At 36.6% G+C, this 25,067-nt stretch overlaps 2 protein-coding genes across 15 annotated transcripts in view; one reads left to right on the forward strand and one right to left on the reverse strand.

The window, feature by feature from the left end:
* Positions 1-25,067, reverse strand: part of LOC124407276 (rab GTPase-activating protein 1) — a 38,911-nt gene that overhangs the window by 10,911 nt on the left and 2,933 nt on the right. For 2 of the 8 annotated variants that reach the window (XM_046883263.1, XM_046883262.1), the window contains exons 1-5: positions 3,961-4,362; positions 3,337-3,512; positions 1,054-1,231; positions 744-942; positions 7-190 (exon numbers count right to left, since the gene is read on the reverse strand). In XM_046883263.1, the coding sequence (XP_046739219.1) occupies positions 7-190; positions 744-942; positions 1,054-1,231; positions 3,337-3,504 (729 nt within the window). In that variant the 5' untranslated portion in view covers positions 3,505-3,512; positions 3,961-4,362. Of the gene's footprint in view, positions 1-6; positions 191-743; positions 943-1,053; positions 1,232-3,336; positions 3,513-3,700; positions 3,800-3,960; positions 4,364-5,604; positions 5,713-25,067 lie in introns of those variants that run through there. The other 6 variants (XM_046883265.1, XM_046883267.1, XM_046883264.1 and 3 more) reach the window with 6 other exon arrangements.
* LOC124407278 (protein FAM102B) overlaps positions 5,063-25,067 on the forward strand; it is a 49,442-nt gene continuing 29,437 nt past the window's right edge. For 2 of the 7 annotated variants that reach the window (XM_046883270.1, XM_046883272.1), the window contains exons 1-2: positions 5,065-5,576; positions 8,528-9,479. In XM_046883270.1, coding sequence (XP_046739226.1) covers positions 9,334-9,479 — 146 coding nt within the window. In that variant the 5' untranslated portion in view covers positions 5,065-5,576; positions 8,528-9,333. Of the gene's footprint in view, positions 5,577-8,527; positions 9,480-14,896; positions 15,113-25,067 lie in introns of those variants that run through there. The other 5 variants (XM_046883273.1, XM_046883271.1, XM_046883276.1 and 2 more) reach the window with 5 other exon arrangements.

Raw genomic sequence — 25,067 nt, forward strand, 5'->3', positions numbered from 1 at the left:
ACCTACTGCTTCTGGTATGTCGCAGCGAAATACATGGCACTGGAAAATAGCTGACTCTAAGGTATCCCCATGTGACCATGTAAAAGCAAAACATGCTGCGCATATTCCAGTGGCTTCGCCACGTGCATAAAACAGTATACGCTGGACTTCGTAGTGTGCCATTGCTTGCTGATTTGTAGCATCATATAAGCTATTACAAAAAAATTTTCCATATTTAAACAAGCTATGGTACCAATTGCAGACTTCACAGTTCTTTTCAATTTTATAGAAAATTACGGGTACTAGGGTATGAAAAATTTCAGCGTCTTTAATAAAAGCATATGTTAAACACATTTATGTACCCTCGAAACTTCACACATAAGAGTGCAAAAGTAAGAATAAGTTGAATCATTTAATGACATGCATCACTTTGCATTTTAATTAATTATTATAATTGCTAATACAACTCCACAACCAGCTTTGATTTGCAGAGTTTTGAGAGGTTTAAGAATCTTGCGGCAATATTACTGTAAAAATCAAGTAAGTAAAATGAAATAGGAAAACCTCATAAACTGATTAAAATTAATGATTTTAATGGAAAATAGTGTACTCTAAAATACATTTGGTCGAAATTAATACTCAACTATGAGTTTTTTTTATAGCAGACGACAAAAAAAATATAAAAATCAGAGAAATCTGAGGGAACAAGGTGGAACTGTGAAGCCTGAAGTTACTTCTCCAAAGTATTCAGATTGACAACTTACACAACACTGCCTTGTGAACAGCTAGGTATAGAGACAGATACTTTTATTCCCAAGTTTGGTGCTTGTTCAGCATACAATATTCCCATATTGCGCTGGATTTCAGCTTCAGATTTAGGCGCATTTATTGCGGCAGCACCCAGGTATGTAACGCCATTAAAAATAGTGCATTCCTGTTGGACGTGCGATGCTGAAAATATTTCTATAAGAGAATGATTATCACCACTTGCCAATCCACTAATATAAAACATTTTATTTGATCCAATGACCAAAACATACTGAAAAGTGACAAGGATCATTAATTTAAACTTACCTTCTTCTACATAATCATCTGGTTTCATTGGATCCTGTTTCTCTGAAGTTACCATGTTTGGAGTTGTTTCATAGAATTTACTGTGACCAACATATCGTATTTTATCATCATTCTGTTGTTCAGCTCTTATAGCCCTCACTTCAACTTCATTTTCCATCTTAGAGTCTTCGGTAAGCAGCTGCAATCACATTGAAAATACTTTTCTCAAAGAACTTCGACACCCCAGATTTGAATCTCAGTGTTGGAAAAAATTATCCATTTCACTCAAGTATTCTTATAGTAAAAACAGCAATTTACACTAAGAGTAGGTGTGGCTCGTCGATATGTCGATCTTACACATTTCAGAAGAGTAACCATTTCGCAACCGATGAAAAACGTACACTTTGCCTTCGTTAATGTGAGGCACTTGTTTGGTTTAATTTTGAAACACGTTTTGCAGAGATATATTACAATTCAGTGAATGATATTCAATACTCAGATGCAGTTGGTATGTAATGAGAATAAAAAACGTTATTAGTGTGGTTTTAAAATGAGAAAATAAACATGCCAATAAAAAGGCGTAATGTCAGACAGAAATACAAAATAACAATGGATGAAGAAGTTTACGAAACTAACTACAACACATGTGGTTGAGCTGGAGAGACAGCTTGTTGTTTCTTTGAGTCATCTTTACGTGAAAAGACTGACGGTATCTCCTACAGATAATTTTCTCACTAATTACAATACTGAAAACGATATGACATATGCCCATAAAATGCTTGTTATCAATAATTCATAATATGCTCATATCTTGCACAATATCATTACTCAGGGATTTTTTCAGTGCTGTGCAATGTTTGTAACAAAATGTCACAATTTTACGATTGATATGACAAAATAAAACGACTGCTCAATTATAATGTGTTTTCATAGATTACTAGAATGCAAATGAAATTACAAATAATTTTAAAATCAATGCAATGTGCAAAATATTGACTTTATTTTTCATTTATTTCACAAAGTAACTTTACGTACAGTTTATTTTATTACATGTTTCGTGTTTTAAAGCTGCTTTAAAAAAATAACTATAGTGAAATGTGGAATAGCCCATTTGATGTGCTGAACTCAAATAGCTACATGCCAATGATTGTTAATGCAATTACGGCTTAAAAACAAAATCTGTACTGCAAAATCTTAAGGGAAAAGCGGAAGTGATGCTGTAAAATATTTTCTCCTAAGAACCACTTTTAAATCAAGTTTTTGTGCTAGGGAAAATCAATCGGCATTGCTAATATAAAATGTCACAATTTCAGAAATTAATGAAAACATTTAGGTCAGTTTTAGCTTAGTTACTCTAATATATTACGTTATTTTTCTAGTGCAGGTATTCAGTCTTGACTTCAGGTTAAAATAACACATAATTGAGGGTTGTCGCATGGATTTAATTTTGGAATCACTTATGGATTTCAGATTTTTTAAACCAAAATATATTAACTCTCATGATTTGAAGTTTGAGGCAATTTTGAATGATTAGCAATACAAATATTATCAAAATACTTTTATATGATAAACGAATACAAATGACTTCAAGAAGCTCATAGGAGAAAATAAATGTAAGGATAATACAAGATCATTGCCAACGTGCTTATAGATCAACATATATAAAGCTGACACAACCACTTGGGCACAACTAATCGAAACCTATACAGGTATTTAATGCTCTTTTGTTGCCAATTAGTTGCCGCAATCCCGATTTAGTTGCTCCAGCCATTCACGAGCAAACAATGAAGATGCTAGGTATAGATGAAGCTGGAATGACCACAAAAACGTGTGGACATAGTAGTTCGAGAAGCACTTTGTGTTGTAAAGCAAAACCGTATTAAGAATTAAATTTTAATAAAACATCAAATCATGCCTAATAGCATGATGGTAAAAAAATGATGTTATTTTAAAGTATAATAAATTATATTGTATCTGAAGTTTTAATCGATCAAACTTGATCGAAAGAAGTTCCTATAGTAAACCAATATATTAGTGTTAGTAGCAACTTGAATTTTCAATCAACCTTGATCAATCGTAACTTTAGATGATTAAATGGGGAATTCTCAAAAAGAAACTGTTTCTGTTGGTAGTTTTTTGGTTTCTTGAACAGAAGAAGAAGGCAAGAAGAACCTTGCAATTGCAATGCTCTGTTATCAGTACACATATTCTAATACGATTCAAAGCTGCAGCAATAGTTCTAACGACACAGTAATCTAACTTCCATTTCAAGTAGACATTTGGGAAACAATTTCTTCCACTTGCCTCTCTGAGATTATTTTGCAGATCCTCCAAGTTTCCGTTATTAGCAATATTGAGAGTCGGTGGCTCTAAAATTTGCTGTTGCTTATTTACACCCTTCTCGTTAACAAATTCGTACTCATCACTTGTTGTTACTGATTCCATAGACTTTACGCTCGTGCTATCCTCCATAACTATACCTAAGCAAGGCGTTAAAAATAATTAGAGAATTTTTCACCCTGTTAGTAACGTCCTTAATCATGAGCAATTGAGGCAGAGGCGTCAAGACTTGAATCAATTTCACCTTCTAGATCTTGTCGACATATTGCTGATGAAAATAAAGACAAATGGGTTTGACACATAGCCTACAGGTGATGACGAATTTTACCTTATGCATGTTGACAATCGGAAAATCCATGTAACATGGCACAACATAAAACGTAAGGCATTATCCACGATCAGATAAACGATTCAGTCAGTCATAATTCACATTGTGAAACGAAGTAACAAGTGTAAAAAAATTTTTGTTGACAATTCGATAGATCGGTAGTAACTTCGTAGGAGGTAAGATTACAAGTGTAACCACAATGTCAATAACAAAACATTGACAGTTCGGGGGAAGATTCGAAACGACCGACGAAAACTTACCTAATTTATTTGCAAGTGATGCAGGTAGGTCAGATCATTTGATACTCATGATGAAACACGGTTTCAACTCTGTGGTGATAATAGTCACCGAGGTTTGAATTGTGGGAATCTCTGTGCGTAAAGAAATATGAAAAGTTTGTATCCGAAAGCCCGACAAATAACTCGAAGATCAATCCATCGCTAGATGGAAACACACGTTTGTTTGTGCATACACTGACGTTGCTTTGGTTTTATGCATACTTGTATCATCTATAGTGGGTTCTTTATTTCTTTGTACGTACTTTTGAATATAAACTTATTACATGTTTCTTATGGCAAATGAAAAAAAAATAAAAATAAAAACAAAAACAATCAGAAATGACAGAAATGGCCGTGTCTCGCCATTTCGTCTGTCTATGGTCTATGACGTCTATGCGTATTGCTTGCCTCGGGCTGCGCCGGAAGTCTGAGGAGATCAACATGACTGCTTTAGTTTATGCGAATTTTAAACGACTTTTCTAAAATCTGTAAGTCGATCATGGAACACGCCGGTGAAAAGTTTCATATCCATTATAAACAAACATTTTTTACTGTCAAATATTACCGAGTGTTGGCAGATAGTCTCTTTCAACAATCCGTAAGTGCGGATTAATTCAAACATCGTTTCACTTTCAGCAGTTCCGAAATATGAATGCCTGCAGAATTGCAAAGTCCTAGAAATCATGGTAATTCATTCGAAAATATGCATACATAAATCGCAGACACGTTTCAATTACAATCTTTCGTTTTGCATATAATTCGATATTCTCTACAAACCAATGAGAAAAAACAAATGAGTATTTCATCGTATCTGATCGGGCAATAGCACCATGCCACTTGCGTTCACCTCTTTTTTTTTCTCTTCTTACCTAGCATAGTCATCGTCATACATCATCATTTCTCAATCCTCATACCTATGCTCATACCAACCCCGAAAGCCCTGAAACGAGGATGAGAAATTATTAGAAAACATTTGACGATCGGCGGAATCCATGTTGTTGGAAGCGGCTGAGTTATATCGACGGCGAACGAGATTCGTGTGAAGTTCGCCGAAAGTCCGCTCGAGGCTCTGCGGTAGGCGAGTGGCCATCGCTGACGGCGCCTCAGTTCACAGTCGGCCTCCGTTCTGTCCGATCTAGCTAGCCAGGCTTGGCGGTGGCAGTGAATTATACACGGTAGAAATATTCGCCGTTGTAATTACCGTCGATTTTTCACCGTCGAACGTTATCGGTAATATTGTGATAATGCGGCGTGTTATCGCGTGTGAGATCGGCTGACCTCAGGTGAATAAAGTGCACAGCGGGATTTACAGCCGAGATAATAAAACGGTAAGAGGACTTGGGACTACTCCTGGATTTCCGACTTGAATTCAGGCATCGAGAGGATTTGTCAATATTTCAGATTATAAAGTAAATTCGTACGAAGCGAGACGCGGTCGTTTATTCTCGCTGTGTTTGAACCTCCGTGTAACAAACAAACGCGCCTAAATTCCTTCGCTTTTTCGCCTCGAAGGGCACGCGTATTATCTCTAATTTTAAGCATCATCGCGATATCTGTACAGAGGTTATAAATTATTGAGAAACATGAAGGACTTTTACGTAAGTATATGTGCGTTTGCGTGTATACATACGCAGCAATGTGACGATCACCACCCGTCAAGGGACAGCTGTTCCTCCGAGCTGTTTTGATTAACATCGTGCAGTTTAATTTCACACGTAACGTGCAACGTACTATAGATCATGCAGCGCGGCGGTGGGATCTAATAGATCGTTTATTTGAATACAAAACCTCCGAGCTGCGCTCGCCAATGATAAGGTCTAACGGAATCGTCTGGAAATGCATCCATAATTCCTCTCCCTCTCTATCTCTCTCTCTCTCTCTCCCTCTCTCTCTCTGCTTGCTTGCTTACACTGTGCAATTTCAAGAGGTTTTCGTTCCGCCAACGTCAATTTTCGCATCCTCGATGCAGCCAGTCATTGACGAGCGTTCATCTCTTCCGCCGCCGCCGTCGAGCTCGTCCGTAGAATTGCATATTTCTTATTTGAACGTTTTGCGCTTTTCTCGGCAGGCGATTTCCCGCTTCGACTTTTTGCACATTCTCTCATTACCCATCGAGTGTTTCCGTGCTCCCCGCATCCCCAACACAACACGACAGCGTTTATTATTCGCCTGCAACTGCACGCACTATCATTTTTCAGCCAGACTTTTTATCATTCTCTTTTACGCGTCCTTATTTATTCGCGTAATGATACGTAAGACTAATATCGCAAATTACGCGTACCTCGCAATTAGCACGACCTGCAGTGAAGAGTAGAGATGAGTCTTACTTACTGCTTTTGTAATGAAAACAAATCTTACGTACATCTTCTTCACGGTCAACTTACGATTCGTCGCCTCGCGCTACACGCGATAGCTCATATCGGTCAGTGGATGCATGTCTTATTTTTAAAGTGATACAAAAGAAATAGAAATTAAACTACCGACGTTGAGAAATAGAAAATCCGAAAAATACTGCAGGTCGAATACGTTCGTCTTAAATAAATCGTTAGTCAATAATTCCTGACCTGATTCTTCCCCAAACTTTGTGTGTGTATATTTGCTCGACTCCGGGGCAAACATTCCGAAACCTTAAAAGTTACATCGGATAGATGTGTAGACGTTTTTTTCTCCGTCTTTTGATTTCATTTGATTCGAAAAAGAGACGGGTCATCAGTTTATGATCTCTGGATAATAATAACAGTAAATCATTTGCACCTCTCTTTGATCGAGAGTTGATTGTCAATCATTCGATAATGTGTTATACATACATATTGACCCGATTAAAAATATCATCCTTCAGAAATTCTCAACGCTTTCTAGGTTTATTCTTTTATTCTTGAAATTTGATTGATCGACAAAGCGTTCGACTCTCTCGTAAATAAGAAACTTTTTAACGCCGAAGAAGGATAACCGATGTAATTTTTCAATCTTAATTTTTTTTTTTTTTTTTAAGTAACGAACTTTCGAACAGGGATCACCACGGTGATGATACACGGCTTGATTTATAACAGATGTCAATTACACTTCATGATTTATCCTTTTCCGCGGACGGAGTGAATTGTATAAACATTGTTTACCTTTAAATTTTACCAAAATCGGAGACGGGCGGTCTTATCTTATCTGTTTTACAGCTTTGAAAAGTCTCTATATATACCAGATAATCAGACGTTAAGCCATCCGTCGATTTTATTCGGTCATTGGACATGTCCATTATTTCGTAGAAATCTATAGATTAATTAAGTGTTGCATGAGTTTTTTTTTTTTTTTTTTTTTTTTTTCCTTTTTATATGTTTTTTTTTTTGAAAGCACCAAGCCGAGCTCACGACTCATGATCCATTCACTATCGCAAATATATATTTAACAAATTTCCTAACTATCAAATCGTTATTTATCGTTACTACAAAATCGGTTTTGGGAAAATGGCGATTCGAGACTCGACGTCGAGGAGTTTCACAACATATATATATATTTCACATCGTCGTTACTACTTTCGAACGATCACCTCGCGGAATTTCTCAATGTAACAACACGTGTGTATTTTGGAGTAAAACTGCGGCAAAACATGTTGCGAAATAATATTACGATACGGCAAAACGTTTGATGAATCGCCTTTTATGCCCATGCCATACACCGGCAATGTGTATGCTGCTGCTACTTTCATATGCGGTTAAAAATTATTCTGACAGTAGTTTTTATATCTCAGCAGTATAACAACCAGATTTACCGCAGGCACTTGCTAAAAGTCTCCTCCGCTCAAACATTAATTTTTCCCCTTCCAATAATTGTAGGTATATTATAATTAGTTTGAAACTTTGTTGCTATTTTGGGTATAATTTTGTGTTACTTGGGTATCAAACGTTAGAAGGTTCGCTTTGCAAATCTCACTTCCGGCGCGTATACGTACTGGACCTATTATCATATTATCAGCTTCGTAATTCGCGAATATTATCGTTTTACGTATCGTATTGCGGCGACGGTGTCCTGGTGATAATAACTCTTGTGGTAATTAAGCGTTTTCAAATTAACACAAATTAAGAGACGAAGAAACTTGTCCTACTCCATCATTTTTACCCCGTATTACACATTCCGTGTTAAATTCGAAATATAGAAAGTCTCGAGGTCTTGGAAATTGTTTAGTTAAGTTTTACTAAAGTTGGCTAGTAAACCAAACTAAAGTAAACTTAGAAATGGATTCTTCACTGTTACTAACGTTTTCGATTTCTTACCGCGCATCTTCTTCAGAACTCTTCAATATATCAATTCGTAACAGTTAAGTTGAAATTTTGTATCATTCAATCTCGAACTGAATATGAGTAAGCCTATACGATTGTGAGTTGAAACGAAGCGATACAGATTTTATTTTTAAGGCAATATTGCAGCAGCGCGCTTCCAATAATTGAGTTGATACTTTTGCGTTTATTATTATTATTCTTCCGCTTTTATGTATATGTATACTACAGTGCCAAGGCTTGTGTGTCTTAAACGTTGAAAAATTGTTTTTCTTTTTCAGCGCTTGCAGCAAAACATGACGTCGTTGAAGGTATATACCAGACGACCGTAGTCGAGGAGAAGAAGAGCTGCTGCTACGAATCAAAAGCAGAATACCTAGCCTCCTGGGTTTTATAAAAATCACGTTTCACGTTACACAATTAATAAATGTTTCCGCGCTTGAATCTTGCAAACGATGTTTACTAAGAAATTAATACGAAGCGTAAAGTGTAGGACCTGAGCCTGTGTTTGCGTGAAAATAAATTACTTTTTTCCCCCCAGACTCTATTTTCAATTATAAACATTCAACATATCTAATCAATCGGGTGTTATTTATAATCAAAATATTTTACCATCGTGGAAATAAATCACGAAAAGTATATATTGGTATTTATATACTCGAAGAAACAACAACAACAACAACAATAATAACAATAATAACAATTATCATTTTTATGATAATATTCGGACGATGTTCGATGATCTATCGATGCATATAAACGAAACTATAACTATACATATATGTATATACACGTAGTTAGAAGCTGAAAATTAAAAATCAACAAGTTGACAATAATAAATTTATCGTAAAACAGTTTGTGTATGAACATTTTTTCGAATTATTCTTCGTTAATCTACCGCGTGTAAACCTATACGAGTATAAGTGAGCTTATCTTGTGAAAAAGAAATCGGTTGAGTTGAGTTGAGAAGCGGAAGAAGAACTAGAAGAAGAAGAAGAAGAAGAAGAAGAAGAAGAGAAAAGAAAACCGAGAGAAATATTGTGCGCGGAGAAGTACCATCAAAGTAAGGTGTCCAGTGAGGAGTGACATGGCCTTCATGATGAAAAAGAAAAAGTATAAATTCTCCGTCGAAGTGGGCTTGGAAGAACTGACCGCAGTCCCCTTTGTCAGCGCGGTTCTTTTCGCAAAACTTCGTCTCCTCGACGGTGGTTCATTCGTCAATCATTCCACTAGGTAAGAAAATAATTTTCCTATAATATTATACGTAATTTGAATTTAATTTGTCACCTTAAAAAGAATCCAACTTCTTCCGCGACATCCGCTTCTACACCCTCGATGAAATTATTCTTGTCATCATTATTATTATTATTATTATGCATTCGTATTACGTAATGTTCAGTTTTAATTTTTTGTCTTTTATACGTTAGAAAAATCAAGAAGGCAAAGAAAAAAAAAAAAAGATCTCTGTCGATTATGTTAGCAAAAATATCTCCGAGGCATTAAATTTTCATTTTGTATGATTATTATCACTATCTGTGTGTATAATTAAGTAATACATGTAGAATGTATAACGTAATACTTGATATGAATTAGTTATTTATTTCTCAGAATCGGCGCTCCGTTTAAACGTATAAGCTAGTATATACATTCAACGTAGCAGCAAATTGGTGTTATTAGGTATGTGAAACAGTCGCGTTGACATTAAATCGGGTTCATCGCATCTCAGAAACTGTGAAATCATTTTTCGAAAGCTGTCGAGTTTCCGAAATAAATTATTCTCCGATGTAGTAATATTATCATCGCGGTTTCATCGTCGGTTCGTCACAACAAAATATTACACGTAGTCGTCGTCCTCTGGGAGAGGAGGAGCATAATCGTCTAAAATTTAAGTACGCAGAGGCTTCCTTGTCGTTAACAGTTACGTCTAGATGCGATCGTATCACCGCTCTATTAAAGCCTTTCTCGCTGTGTAGAAGCTCGTATATATCACAAGATTGAAGTTAGTAACGTTAATGTAACAAACCGTCGAACCAAAAACTATTGACTTACAATTTTAGAACGATTTTACAATTAATGTGAAGAGTTTAGTCTCCATAGTATTGTTATATATATATATATATATATATATATAAGGTTCATTTCATTATTAGAGAATGGTTTGCGGGTGACGGTTATACCAATTCAGGACGAACCAAATGTATATGTATCATACTGTCGTAGTTATTTTATTTCTCACGAACCATACACGAGGGTATCCGAAGGGAGAAGAAACAGCCAACTATGCATGCGCTAAGGTTTTTTATCTTTACTGAACGAAGCATGCTGGCCAACTGTTTCCGGTTGGAATTTAGCGCGAATTGTTACATGGACGATAAACAAGAAGCTCACAAGTACCTCAAGTTTTTACTGAGAGAGTTAGTTAGTTGGTACATAATAGATCAACGATGACTGAAAAAATTTCGTCGAAGTTTGACGCGAATTTAAATTCTGAAATTTTAAGTAGATCAGTAAGATTTGCAAAATCAATTTACATGCTGATAGATATTGATTGACAAACATTTGTCATCGATGATAACGCAGCGTTTGATGGAAATAAAAGCGCAATTTGAGCTCACAATCAATCTCTGATGGTACGGCTGACTTGATCCTGAATAAACAACGACAGATGGGCGAAAATGAGTGTCGTTGTTTGTTGGTACAAGAAGCCTGTATCACAAGAGACGTCAATGATAAGCAAATAATATCTATCATGATACAGATCAGCATGAATCATTTGATAATGATTTAGCACAGAGAGAGAAGAGGTATTTCCGAAGCAAGCTGCTCTTCAATGAATACCTTCAACTGCTGCCTTGGCTTTTCGTGGCTTTCTTTCAGGCATTTGCCAGAATTTTTTTCTTTAATTCTTTCTTGAACCATCATTATTATTATTATATATAATAACGGAAAAGCGAATGTCGAGACTGCGTCTGTATTTCGTTACGAGTTCAGAGAATAGTTTTAATTCGATTGCAATCGTCTTTATTTTTTTTTTTTTTTTTATTTTAACTAATTGCAAGAGATGCGAAGACAATCGTGCCGATGCTCCTTATTTTTCTTCGATAAATTTATGTTCTAATTTAAGTGGTCATGTATTAATTAACTACGATGATTAATTGTAAGCTTGCTAAATTTATGGTGTAGAAATATGTGCGTTGCGAATGCGCGCAAAGTTCAATTTCCAATATTCGTTAAACTTCACTCTTCCTTTACGTACGCGCGGTTATTTCCTTGACCGCGATAATGTCATTGTGACGGAACAAGGATTATACTCTGAACTTTCCGCGTATGCATTAATTTCTTTTCTTCATTCACTTTACAACAACGTCATAAACTTTGCGGTTGATTTGCCAAGTCGTCATTAATCGACACATTATTAAATTTTAGACAAATTAAATATTGTTAATCTACTATGTGATAAATTTTCTAGCTTTTCACGAGACGATGCATATATGTATATACTTTCTGTAAACTTTGAGTTCTGTATATAATACAGTTATGAAATACGCGCGCGAAAAATTCCGCGTATTGTTCTATCGCATAAAATTCGTAATATTTTATCAATTTTATTTTATTTGAAGAATTTTTTTCCCGTTTGTCTTCTTCTTTGTTTTTTAGGTACACATATCTCTGTCGCACTTCCGTCCGAGTATAAATTTGCGCAAGTTATGTAATAACAACGTAAAATAAAGGGTTCGTGTTATATTCATTACCCGTAATTTATACCGCCGCAATATCTCCGTCGTCATTATTCAAAGTGCAGACATTTTTTCACGCGTATTATATAATAACACGATTCGTTTAAATACATGCGAAATTAAAATTTTGAACTTACTGGTTTCCCAACTAGAGCTTTCCGGACACATTTATATACGTGGAAATTGTTGAAACTGACCATAACCGGTACGTCAAGTCCTAACGACACATATGTACATATACCTGCACGTATGCTTGTTTCATAAATATTGTGATGTACTTATTACAGTACCAGTTATAAATATTATCACGTATCTTGGTTGGTAAAAACCGGATTAAAGTCGTTACTACATTAGTTGGTATACGTGCGGTGTCTAATTGTTTCGGAAGTAACCGATGTTTGTAATAACATTTATTAATCATTTCCTTTTATTCGATCCTATTAGTCTTTCTTTTCGAACTAGGTCACATGATATGATAATATAAAATATGAATTTATCTCAATTGATTTGTTATCATAAACAAATTCAGACTTGTATTTCGAAATCAATCGCGATTACCTATTCGCAGATCGTATGAGTAATTATTTAGCCCCAATCACCGCAGGCGGATTACCCAGTTATTGATTTATGATTTGACAGCGAGAGAGGGAGGAAGAGAGAGAAAGAGAGACGGAGATGAGGGTGTTCGTAGTAATTCGATGCCGCTAATTGAGCTAATTGCCTTGTTCCTAATACAACGAATCGATGTGCCGATCAAAGTAGAAGAACCTACGCAGATTCTTCAATACTATATATGCTATCGATGCGTTACAGGTACAAAAAAATCTCGAGGAGAATTGCTGCTGCTATGCTGTTGAACCGCATGACGAGGCGGGAGAAATTTAATACGGCGTTTATATTGTTTACTAATCGATCAACACGAAATAGTAAGAGAGAGAGAGAGAGAGAGAGAGAGAGAGAGAGAGAGAGAGAGAGAGAGAGAGAGAGAGAGAGAGAAGGAGGGGGGGGGAGACTTGTGCAGGTTTACACAGCAGCGTTTGAATTCCGCTATCAACGACACGACCAACGAATTGTTAATGAGGCGCGTGGCGACGTCGAGCCAAGTTCACGAGGTGATCTCGTTGCTTATGCAAAGTAAAATATCGAAGTATCGAGCGGAAATATTTTACGCGTGTGATTTGTAGAGGAAAAGGAAAACGGATATAAGGGAAATGCAACAAGCTGCGGTCATAGTTTAATATAGAAAACTAGAAAGCATTAACACCTTCGCGTCTATTTTCATTCCGCGCTCTCTCGCCTTCAAGGAAATATTGTTATAGGTCTTACCACAGAAAAACAAGAAAGAAATAAAAAGGAAAAAGTAAAGGAAGAAGAAAAAAAAAAATTGGAGTCGAGAGGGAAAAAAGACATGCGTCTAACGTAAAGCCCGACTGATGATGTAGTCTCTTCGTTTAAAGTCCGAGCTTGGCGTTGGGCCAGGAAGTTGTAGCAATACCGTGTGTTCGTCGTTCAAAGACCATGCTGCTGCTGCTGCTGCTGCTGCTGCTACTGTACTGCTGATGTATCGGAATTCCACACGTTTAATAACTCGCGAATGCCTGTGGAGTACTGCAACTCACTTCCGTTAACTAAATTTGAACCACTGTCGTTGGTAAAGTTGGTAAATCTTATATGTATATACGTACGTCGTACTCATTGGCGGCAAACTGGGTATTCTGCTTGTGATGGGCTTACGTACCTGTACCTCAACCGAGGTGTAGTAATAGGCAATTCATTCGTAAGCTGGACTGACCATCGCCCCATGGTTTTAGATAAACTTGGACGCTGAGTGCAGCGGCGGTAAAATTCATTCGGTTTCATAATTTTTTTTACGACTCAGTGCACTTACAGCCAAGCCTTGGCGCGATTGCAATTGTGTTTAATATCGCAGAGAAGGAAGAGGTGGAATCGGAAGTGGAAGTGGAAGTGGAAGTGGAGGAGGGTGCAGTACATATGAACGATAATTCTCAACGCCCCGGGGCGGGGGTGAAAGTCAAACCTATAATAAAAAGGACCGGTCATTGTTATAAGAGAGCATTAAAAAACATTAAAAAAGCATAGTTGTTGTACGAGTTGTAATGAACAATGTCCTGTCTGCGTTGTCCCTGTACGACGAAGCGGTGATCTCTGAACGGAGGATCTGACACCACTTCACATATGATGATGAGGAAACGCCTGATTTGGCTTCATATTAGTTGGACTTGTCAGAGGAGGGGTCCACTATATTCACATTACTGACGCTCCACTGACAATGAGATGACGATCGTTATGCAACGAGCACGCTTATTATTGCATTAATATCTCTTGTAGAAATTTTTATCAATTTCTTTCCTAGTCAATATTTTCTCACCTCTAGCAATGTTCGTTAATCGTTTGTCTCTCTTGTCTCACTTACGTCGCTAGTCATTAGCACCAAATATTTGACGAGATTAGACGAGAAACTCTGTTCAGTTTTGACAAAGAAGAAAATGAAATATGGTAAACCACTGGAAATATTCTTCAGTGAACATTGCTGCGAGCGAAATTTACTCCTGAGCACGTCAAAGTTCACACCCTATATATTATACGAAGGACCAACGCTTTACATACGCGTCGTGATGTTATTCAATGCCTGAACGCTGAAATGTACGATCTAGACGATATCTAGATACGTGAATAAACGCTTGCAATGTAGAGCCGGTCAGCTGATTGGTGGTGAATAATTTTTTTGTTGGTGTGTTTTTTTCTTTTTCTTTTTTTTTTTTTGACTGAACGGAATTGCATAGCGTGACGCATATGGTACTATGATGTCGACGAGTTTTGCCAGATGGCAGACTGTTTTCAATTTATTCGCAGTATTATTATACACGTTTCGCGTAAATGATGCGCATCGTTTTGTCGTTTTCATTACGAGTTCGTTCAAGTTCTGACTGTGACTGTACCTACGCGTCTTGCGCTCCAAATTACACGCATTTGCAACATCAGCAGCAACCAGCAGCAGCCACCTTCATGTAATGATACATATACCGTCGCTGCGGGAGAAAATCCCGCTGAGTCTCATTGCTTTTCAAGTAAATAGCTCATTGATCTCAAGGACGACCAGGTGGCAATGTAAGGCTGTCATGCTCGGCCTCCATACCAGCCATTTCACCATTACGAATGAAAAAGCACGCGGCGTCGCGATATTATCTGCATCATCGCTATTTGAAGTCGAAGTCGAAATTATTTTTGTATTTTTTCATTTTTTTTTTTTTTTTTTTTTTTTCATCGTTTGAAACGAGAACAATTAATTTTTGATTTAAGTCATTACTCGAAATGCTTTTAAAATTTGTCTAAAAAAAATTGAGTAGATTTATACGATGTAATGCTCAAGATAAAACTTAACGATGATTTTTTTTTACAAGTATTGCTCTTTCATCGAAATTGCCTTTAAAAGACACAAAATTTTGTGATTTGTGGGGTCTAATCTAAACGGCCGTGTCCCAAACAGATAAAAGCAAGTGGATATTGCACGATTCACTTGTTGTTTATTGGTAGAACGTGTCCAATATTGAAGACATTAGTGATAAATATTTAACATAGATTATACAAGGTTTTTGATGTTAACCTTGCTTCGACGTGCGGAACAACAATCTCGACCGGAACCAACGACTAAAGGAATTTACCAATCTGGCATAATAAGGCGACAAGCTTAAGGCGACACTGATCTTGATGGTAGAAAACGCTTCTCGCGTGTTTTCGAGTAACCATAGACTGGATTATTCCTTGCTCAACTATACGGGGGAAGGGAAGTCCGTGCAGTTCGCTCCTTGCAACGCTGCTGGGATCCTCGGACCTGCTTCAAGGACCTCGTGTGCTCTTCCAGGATCATCGAACCTTTAGCGAAATCGAGATGCCTGCTTGGGTCAGAGTCCTCGCATCTCGAGCATTCGGCGTAGAGAGGAATAAAACTATACACCTCAGACTTGTGGTTACTTCGAAAAACGTGAATCGCTTTTCTACCGTTTCTGGTATAGATCATTGTGTTACACGGTTGTCGATATTCGTGATTTGTATCGTCTGTCTATCTTGTTGAGCTTCTTGTACCAATAACCAAATTCTCCTCGACTATCCGTGTTCTTATTTCGTAGAAGAGGTTTATTCAACTGACGATGAGCGTTTTGCTGTTTTGAACAGTACTTAGTATTTGATGTCGTGTAATATCAACGTTTGACTTTTTCTTCAGCAATCTACTCACCGTATAACTTTTTTTTACCACAATCACCGTCAGTTTAGAAAGTTGGAAGAAGAAGCAAGAAGTGTAAAATACGATTTTGTGAATTTCACTGTGGAATTCAAAGGTCCGAAATCTCCCTTAATCGGCATTCAGGCTCGTCGAGAATTCGTCTGGAATGCCCTGTACATTAATTCGTCAAGCTCCTTCATCGCCTGGTATGCCTACAGTATAATCTCCCGCCTCTCTTGGCTGCTCGATGGATGGAAGGTCATGCCGGGGACACATTGTGGGAAATTTGAATGAATATTCATGGCATTTCAGAAACATCGCGCAGGCGGCGACGGAGGAAGACAAAGCTGATTATTCTCCATCTCGCACGCAGCTTGAAATTCTGGGCCTTTCGTGGTCAGACTGCAAACGCGCGTCATATATGGGGACAGGAGAAAATTTGAATCAAGCTCGTTCCTACGGGAGCTGCTGGTTAAATAAACTGTAACTCCTGATCCCTGGAGAGGATGAAACGAACGGAGGATTAAGGAAATAGAGAACTCTGTCTAGCTCTTTTACTTTACACTGTCACCTTGTCTATTTTAACTGTCTGTCAGACCTTCGAAATGGCATTCGGCAACCGCATATTGCTGGAAACAATTGCGTCTTACGATTAACCGACGTGCAATTACAAGCTACAGACATTCCCACTCAACAAGTTAAAACCGAATTTTAATTAGGTTGTTGAACATTACTTTACGCCAATTTTCTCTTATCTTTGTACTCAGTTGTTCTTTGTTTTCCTGCTCGAATCGTACGTATTCTGAAATTAACGTCAAATCATATACGCCTGAATTTGTGCTCTTTACGTACTTTTTGAAAATTCCAATAATTATTATAGGAATGGAAAAATAATCTGGTGATACCTCGCAAAGTGAACGATAATCAGTTCGATAAATGACCGAACACAATTATTTACTTTGAATGTGTTTTTTGGAAGATATTTATTCAGTGGAAAATATAAGACTGGATCTTCATAAATGATACTCGCAAATTTGCTCCGGTAATCGAATATTAATCATCATCAGCACCCCTGTGCTAAAAAAACTTACTGATTCATAATTAAATAACATGTTCATTATGCATTCAGTCTAATTTATTCACTGTTTATTTGCTTTTGGCGTATGAGTCTGATTGTGAAATTTGTACCGCTACCTTTCTTCTGAAAATCCATTTCCTCTGATAAAAAAAGTTTAAAGAGCATACTTTTCGTCTCCTTATTATTACACATCCATGCGCTCACAGAATATTTGATTAACAACCCTTATATATACTTCAGCGAATCCTGTATAGCAGGTATAAACGATGAATCACAATTGACAGAATTTTCATTCGTACAACGTACTTAAAAGTCTTGTCTCGCACCACCACCTTAATTTTTGAACGTCTGGAGCCTCGTTACGAGGAAGGAAAATGTGCGCCGTTACTTCTGGGTTGTTTTAAAACGACACGGCGTGATAGGTATATAGGCACTTCCTGAATTATACAGTGCGTGCGCCTCGTGCTTCTTCTGCACACGTGTGTAGCCGCACCACAACAGCATCGTACCATATATTATTACACCGCTAACCGCAGCACGTGGTGGACTATGGACCACCACCTCGTCGTTAATAGATTAACCGTACTTTTCGCACGTGTCGTAGATACGCTTTTTCGTTCACAAGAATGAAACTTTGTCTGGAGGGACATCGGGTGTGAACAATTTATCTACGGATACATTTACAAATTTGAAGTATAGGTTCAACGCGAGGGATCAACAGAGTTCGTCCTGATAAAATCCTTCCAAGTTATATCAGAGAAAAGTATAAATCTGAAGCTAGCAGCCAGAGTTATCAGCCGAATGTGTTGAACTTTTTGCAAATAGAAAAATGCAGTGAAGTTGTAAGTTTTTCACCAAATTTTGATCATCGGACTTCGCTACCTCATTCGAAATCTGCAATGAATCGTATCGATAGACAGACGTAGGTTCATAATTGTATATATAACTAATATATGAAAGGTTATCTGCAATAATTGCAATATATTCCTTTTATTTTTTGTTCACTTAATCTTCGCGACTTTGTCTGTGAGAATGTCATGAGACGGCTTTTCGCGAGGCAGAAACTTCTCCATCAATTTTCTAACCGTTGAGAATTAACCTCGTCGAGGTTCAAGGAAACGTCGACAGCTTTGATGGACGGACACGACACGACACTCGTTCAGAGTTGTCGCACTCTTTAATTGCGCGACCAATAAACCACAAGCAGCTCAACTTAACTATGACGTTTCCACAATTCAGCTTTGTACTCCAAACAGAACCGACGACCGTTTCGTCCGTGTCGAATCCTACTTTTTATTCCAATTACTCTCCACTCCTGTAGCTGCATGAGCTACGTATACATATATTGTGTATAGAAATACGTTGCTTCTAATTCATCTTGAAGAATATCCGACTGACTTGGACTTGGTTTAAGAATGCGAAATGACTCTTTGTCTCAATGTCAAGCGTCGGTGGACGATGACTTTCTCGTTTTGTCTCTTCAAATTTTATCATGTTTTTCCTCATTGCATTGACGCCCACTTCAATCTCTGTACCAAAAGACGTGATCAATGTCATTTTTAGACTTTTTGCATTCAGGGTCAATTCGACACACGTTTGACGTTAATTTTCTTTGCACTCCCCCACTCTTTAACCCCAAATTTTTCCCAATAGTGTAGCTATTTCTGTTAGTACTGCATTTGCTACATACATATGGAAGTTTTGATTAAAAAACACTTCGTTGATGTTAACTGCCGTTTTTAAACGACACGGCACGTGCAGCGGTGACATGTAAATATATATATATATTTATATATACATATATATAATAGCTTGCAAAGTGGATAATAGTCTGAATTAATTTAATGTGGTCAAATTCTCCGTAGAATTTGCATCTATGCATGTATTTGCAGTGTACTCTTACAGCAAACGTTTCGCTTACTATATAATACACCGTTATTATAGCTAATGATTCACGTGTTGCTCCGCACATGTGCATCCGGAAAGTACGTCGATCATTCGTCTTGTTATTTGAAGATCGAACGAACAAGTGGTTAGAGGATAATGATGTTAAATTATCGGTAAAAGCGGTGCAGGTTTGTGTAATACACTGATTAAATATTGTCTCGTTTACGGGTAAAAGTACAGCTACGTATGCATCTCGAACAGCGTTTGTGCATCAAAGCTACGTTCGATCATTTAGCTGTTGACTATAAACTTAATCCGCGATGTGAAAGTATGTAACCGTAGCAGCGAAGAGACTGGAAAAGTGAAAAGAAAACTTTAACGACGATTGAGAGCGGAATTAAATGAATTCTGGAACTGCGGTTAATACTGTTAATCAAATGATTTTCAGCCGCAGATTTAAATAAATAGTTTACGTTCGATAATTTTTATATTCAAAAGTACGTGGTATAAATTTTGTAAATTTTTTTTTTGCTTTCTTAGACTAAACTTTTTTTTTCAAACTTTGTCGAGTCACTTCTCGGTTCGAGAAAATTGCCGGTAGCAGTTACGGAGTCGTCTTCTTCTCGTGGAATAATAGGAACAAAAATGGATGAAAAAAAAGACTCAGTTTGCGCGCATCTCGCAAAGAGTGTTTGTCTTTCGTCTAGGTACATGCAGCGAGAGTGTATGAAAGGAGCAGAATTGTCTCTGTTATAATTTAACAAAGAAACGTTCACACGTAGCTGGCTTTGTAATAAAAAGGTGACATGCACGCTATTATTATTGTCTCTGAAATGTGCGAGGAGAATGCGTCTTTGAGCATCTGCCCTTGAATATTTTTTCCTGTAACAATAATTCCTAAATGAAATTCTTGGCGAAATTTTTTTCCCTGAAGGAAGCGTTCATTCGCCCACACAATTTGTCCAGAATATATATATCGAGGTTGGGATTATTTTTATCGTAATTTTATTCTGTTTTTTTTTTCCCCCAAGTCATAGCCGCATTGCGTTTCTTGTCGTTAACGTATCTACTTATTTTTGAAATATAGACGAATCGCGCTAAGTCAGCATGCAGAAATAGTTTATTTTTTCGCCATATGAAAACTGGCATCTGGGATTCAGTTTAGAGCGATATTGATGATGTTTTCTTGCATAGCAAACTTGTTATAAAATCGTTTTTGACCGAGTTTTAAATTAGCGTTTAAGTTATTGATTTTTATCAACGATAAACCAGTTATATATATATATATATATATATATATATATATATATATATATATATATATATATATATATATATATATATAACAGTTATTAAATCTTGGTTTAGAAATTTGAAAGCAAATGAAATTTTTTTCACACGAATGGTAATTGAATTTTTTTAGTTTTCGTATCATTGTACCTTTCACGCGTTTTTGGGCACATCGAAATTGAGGTTTTATCTTGCGGGACTCGATTTCGTGTAAAATAATGATTTGTGAATTTCGTAAAATTATTGAAACGGGTCGCAAATTTTTTACTCAATAACCTGAAAACTGACCATAACGACTTTGTTTTTTTTTTTTTTTTTTTTATAATCTTTAATTCTCAGGAATTACGTGCTTGCGAGCGTGCTTGAACGTTTTTTCTTCTCTTCTTTCACTCTCGCTCTCTCGTCTATATCGCAGTGTACAAAATTTATAAAAAACTAAGGTTTCAAATTGCGAATTATGTACTGCATAACTCTAATAAAAATAATAATTATGTACTACATAATTCGCGATTTGAAGAAACCTTTTGTAGATGAAACGCAAAATTTTTGCAACAAAATCTGTAGTTTCTTCTCAAGATGTCTCCGCAACAGCAACAGCAACAGCAGCAGTTCTATCAACAGACTCTCACCGCCAAAGATCGCACAACAAGGCGTTTTGCCTTTCATTTCGCAAAGTTTACTCGCCGTCATGTTTTACACTCGCGATGAGAAGAAGAGAACGAAAGAACGAAAGAACGAAAGAACCAAAGAACGACCGACGAAAATACCGCTCGTTTGTTACGGTCATTGCCTCAGCTGTTCTCCGCTATCGAAATTTCACGATACCTGCCACGCTGCTTGCTGTCCATTTCCGTCGATCGTTGGTCAACCGATTCTTGTTATGTAACCCTGCGTAATTAGGATCGCGGCATCTCGAGGATATATTTTGTACGTCACATATTCCCGTTTCGTCGAGTTGCAGCAGCAGCAGCAGCAGCAGCAGCGGCGGTATTTCAGAGAGGCGGCAAGATTTCTCTTCTCTCAATTCCCTCTCTGTTTGAATTCGTTATAAAAAGCTTAGGTCTGTATTATTATGGGCAGAAAAGATTTCTCGTCCGTCAACTCTTATCGGTAATTTATTATCGATATCGTTATACCAAAATCAAATTCACATACTTGACTATATCTTGTCGTATCTCAAATGATTCAGTGCAGACATTATATATTTATATATATATATGTATATGTATATGTATATATTGCATACGCACGGTAATCGGAATTCCGGCTTCGACGAATTTTCACTCGAAAACAACCCGATATATATTATAATCTCCGGTTAAACTTCTTCCCGGATACCTATATATTAAACTTATGTATATCTGATTCCTCATCATCGCGGAGCCATCCAAATATTACGTCACTGACCCGACTTATGCTATTTTAGATCCACTTCCATCATCCTGTGATATACACTACATAGAGTATAACGTCATCCGAATGATCGTCCCAACGTCTTGTACCTTAAATTTGACGCCGCGTATTCGGACGAGTTTTTGCTTCTACAAGATAAATTAGAAAAATTACTTTGCTACGTAATTCGGTATATTTAATGGATGCGTGCTGATTATTATTGGCTGCAGTTGATGATTTGAATGCTCGCCGACCGTAGTGAAAAAAGCTATACGTTATAGCACCAAATATAAATCATATAAAAATTTAGGTACGCTTATTCTTGATGCTAATTGATTTGTAGACAACTTTGACGTAACAATGTCTCCATCGTCTGGGTCAAAAGCCCTGGCATTGGTCTCGGAGCCGTTGTTTGTTTGTTTGTTTGTTTGTTTCGTTAGTCAGCCGAATATTGCACCAACGATTATAATCCTCGATGTTGATACCGCTTATTGTTGCGCATGTTAATTGCCAAGACAACAAATGCGGTTCAAGATAGGCATGTTGCTATATTTAGTTTAAAACGTTTGGCGATTTATCTTCACTTATAATATCAGTGACGTCGTGATAAATCGTCTTGATCGATAACGTAAAATGATGCACTTGTAGGAATTTTTTACATATGTAAAAATATATTCTTCATAAGGATTGAAATTTGCCGAATATACGAATAATATTTTTACTGAGAAAAAAATAAATATATCATTACACGCTCTAATTTATTACTAATCGTTGTTCACTATTTTCCCTTTTTTCTTCTCTTCAATTTGTTTTTCTTTTTCTTTTTTCTCTCTTTATCTGCTAACGACATTTTCACTTACTCCGATTATTTATTTAAGAATGCACACTATGTTTATATGTAAAGGCACTTTAGGGCATGATTTGATCGATCAGTAATCACTTGGTTTAAAATCCAATAAAAATTAGAGCTTCTCTCCGCCTCGACTTTTCTACGTCTTAAATGTAAATTTATTGATCGATGTATTTTTCTCGCCGCGTATCTATGCACAAATTTAATTGATTTCTTATCGGATAACCGCCTTTTGTCTCAACTTTTTTCAGGTCATCGTTTAACGTTTGCAAAGGTGGCCCACCACTTTTTAAAAACAAGTTAGCACAAGTTTAGCACAACTCAGCACAATTTTTATAATTATTATTTTCAAAACCTGCTGGGGCAGCTTTGCAATTTTTGAAAATATAAAATTTTCATTTGGTCATTTTTTTTTTCTGTTTTCCGGCACTTATTTATACTATTATTAAAAGAAAGTCAAGTATCATGTACCGAGAATGTTTTGAATTTACAATTCTGACAAATTGAAGTACCTACAGTTATACGAATCCACTAATGTAAGAAGGATCTCTTCAACAGATTTCTCTTATCGCGCATCGCTATAGATTGAATATCACTCGCACGGCTCTTTTTTTTTCCTAGTATAATTTTGCAGCAACGCGCATAATTTATTATTTATCATACGCCACTAGCCATGCAGAATCTAATTATCCTTGACTACATTTATCGACTAATGTAACCTGCTTCGTATGTAACATATATCGAACGATGATAAATCAAATTTTCATTAACAACATCAAATTGTCAATAATTATTCTCTCTGTGCGGGACTTGCGGACACTTTGCCATATCATATATCCCAAGTCTATTTTATGATGTGGGGGAAAAAAATTAAATAAATAAATAAGAGAAGAGAAGAGAAAAAAAAACCAACAACATCCGAACACGTGTCTAATTTACGTTATACGTATACTTGCTGGGCGATTATATATTCCGTTCACGTTTAACAGTGGTAATAAAATTCGATTATTAAAGCGACATTCGAACGAACTTGAACCCTTGCGGTAATTGCCGATGCTTACTTCTATCTGAGAATTCTCTCTTCGCGGTGTTAATCTAATCACATATATAGACAATAGTGTGAGATTTTTTTGGGGCTATGACGGCTCGCGGTGATGCTGATTTAGTATTCGCGGATTCCAGCGCGATTGTGATATCAATACCGTAAACGTCCTCCGCTTCTACTCCTCGTCGTTGTTTTTTGCTGTAAAATTAAGCTCCGCAAAATTGTTAGGTATTATTTTCTGCTAGAGGAGCTAATCTTTATCTATTCACGTGTCACGATCGCACCACCTGCAGCATGCTGCAATTATTTATTATTTTTTTTTTATCTTCGAGTCCGGAGTCGTCTCCATATTCGCGCGACAACGACGTTCTCAATGTTACGTCAATGTTTAAAAAAAACTTGTGCGTATACGGCCGACTACGTCGAGAGGGGGGAACGAGGTATATATTTCTCGCTCGTATTCCGCATAACAAATGCGAATTGTCTATACATACCGTATATCTACATGTATATAATCTTCCGCGTATCGACGTCGAAGTTTAGAATTTATTTCAACGAAGGTATGTACTCAAACGAAATTCTTAGCATATAGGGTCAGTTCTGTGTTTAATCGTTGTGCGAATGCCAACAAAGTCATGTGTATAAATACCTAAGCATGCACGATATTATACCGTGGTCATTGGTTTTTTCTCTGAACGCGATCGTCTTTTTTCATGTACCTAAATATATTATATTATTTTAACAGCTTGTACCTATTTTCGATTATAATCATAGCTTTTGACGATAGATTTATTCTATACGATTGAGATAGGAAGAAAAAACAATGCGGTGCCACGTGACTTCGTTGTTAAAATATATTAATAATCAAATTACGAAATATGATTCTTGCAAACTTAACATCATTTTTTGTGGTAAATCCAGGGACGAAGTTATCGTGCCATTTTTGCTGTAACGATTTCTTCTTAGCTAACGTTCTTTTTTTTTCAACATTAATGACATACAAGTGTGTCACTTGAGTATGTCAAATGAGATAAGTTAATTAATATTCATTTAGTATCGTTATTTACGTGTTTTTGTTTTCTTCTTTTTTTCTTTTCTTTTAAGTTATCGATTGTTGTACTAAAATGAAGAAATTTCATATTTCGTTTAACATTCCTAAAAAAGTTTTCGCTTAAATTTTTTCTGCATACTTCACGCAAATGATAGTAGCTTTTGATCGGAAGGGCTAAAGAGACGGTGATAAATAAAAATTGGTTTGTTTAATTTGTATACAGCTGTCATCGATATTTCTGAACCTGA

The sequence above is a fragment of the Diprion similis genome, chromosome 6, assembly GCF_021155765.1.
Source record: "Diprion similis isolate iyDipSimi1 chromosome 6, iyDipSimi1.1, whole genome shotgun sequence".
Taxonomy (NCBI): Eukaryota; Metazoa; Arthropoda; class Insecta; order Hymenoptera; family Diprionidae; genus Diprion; species Diprion similis.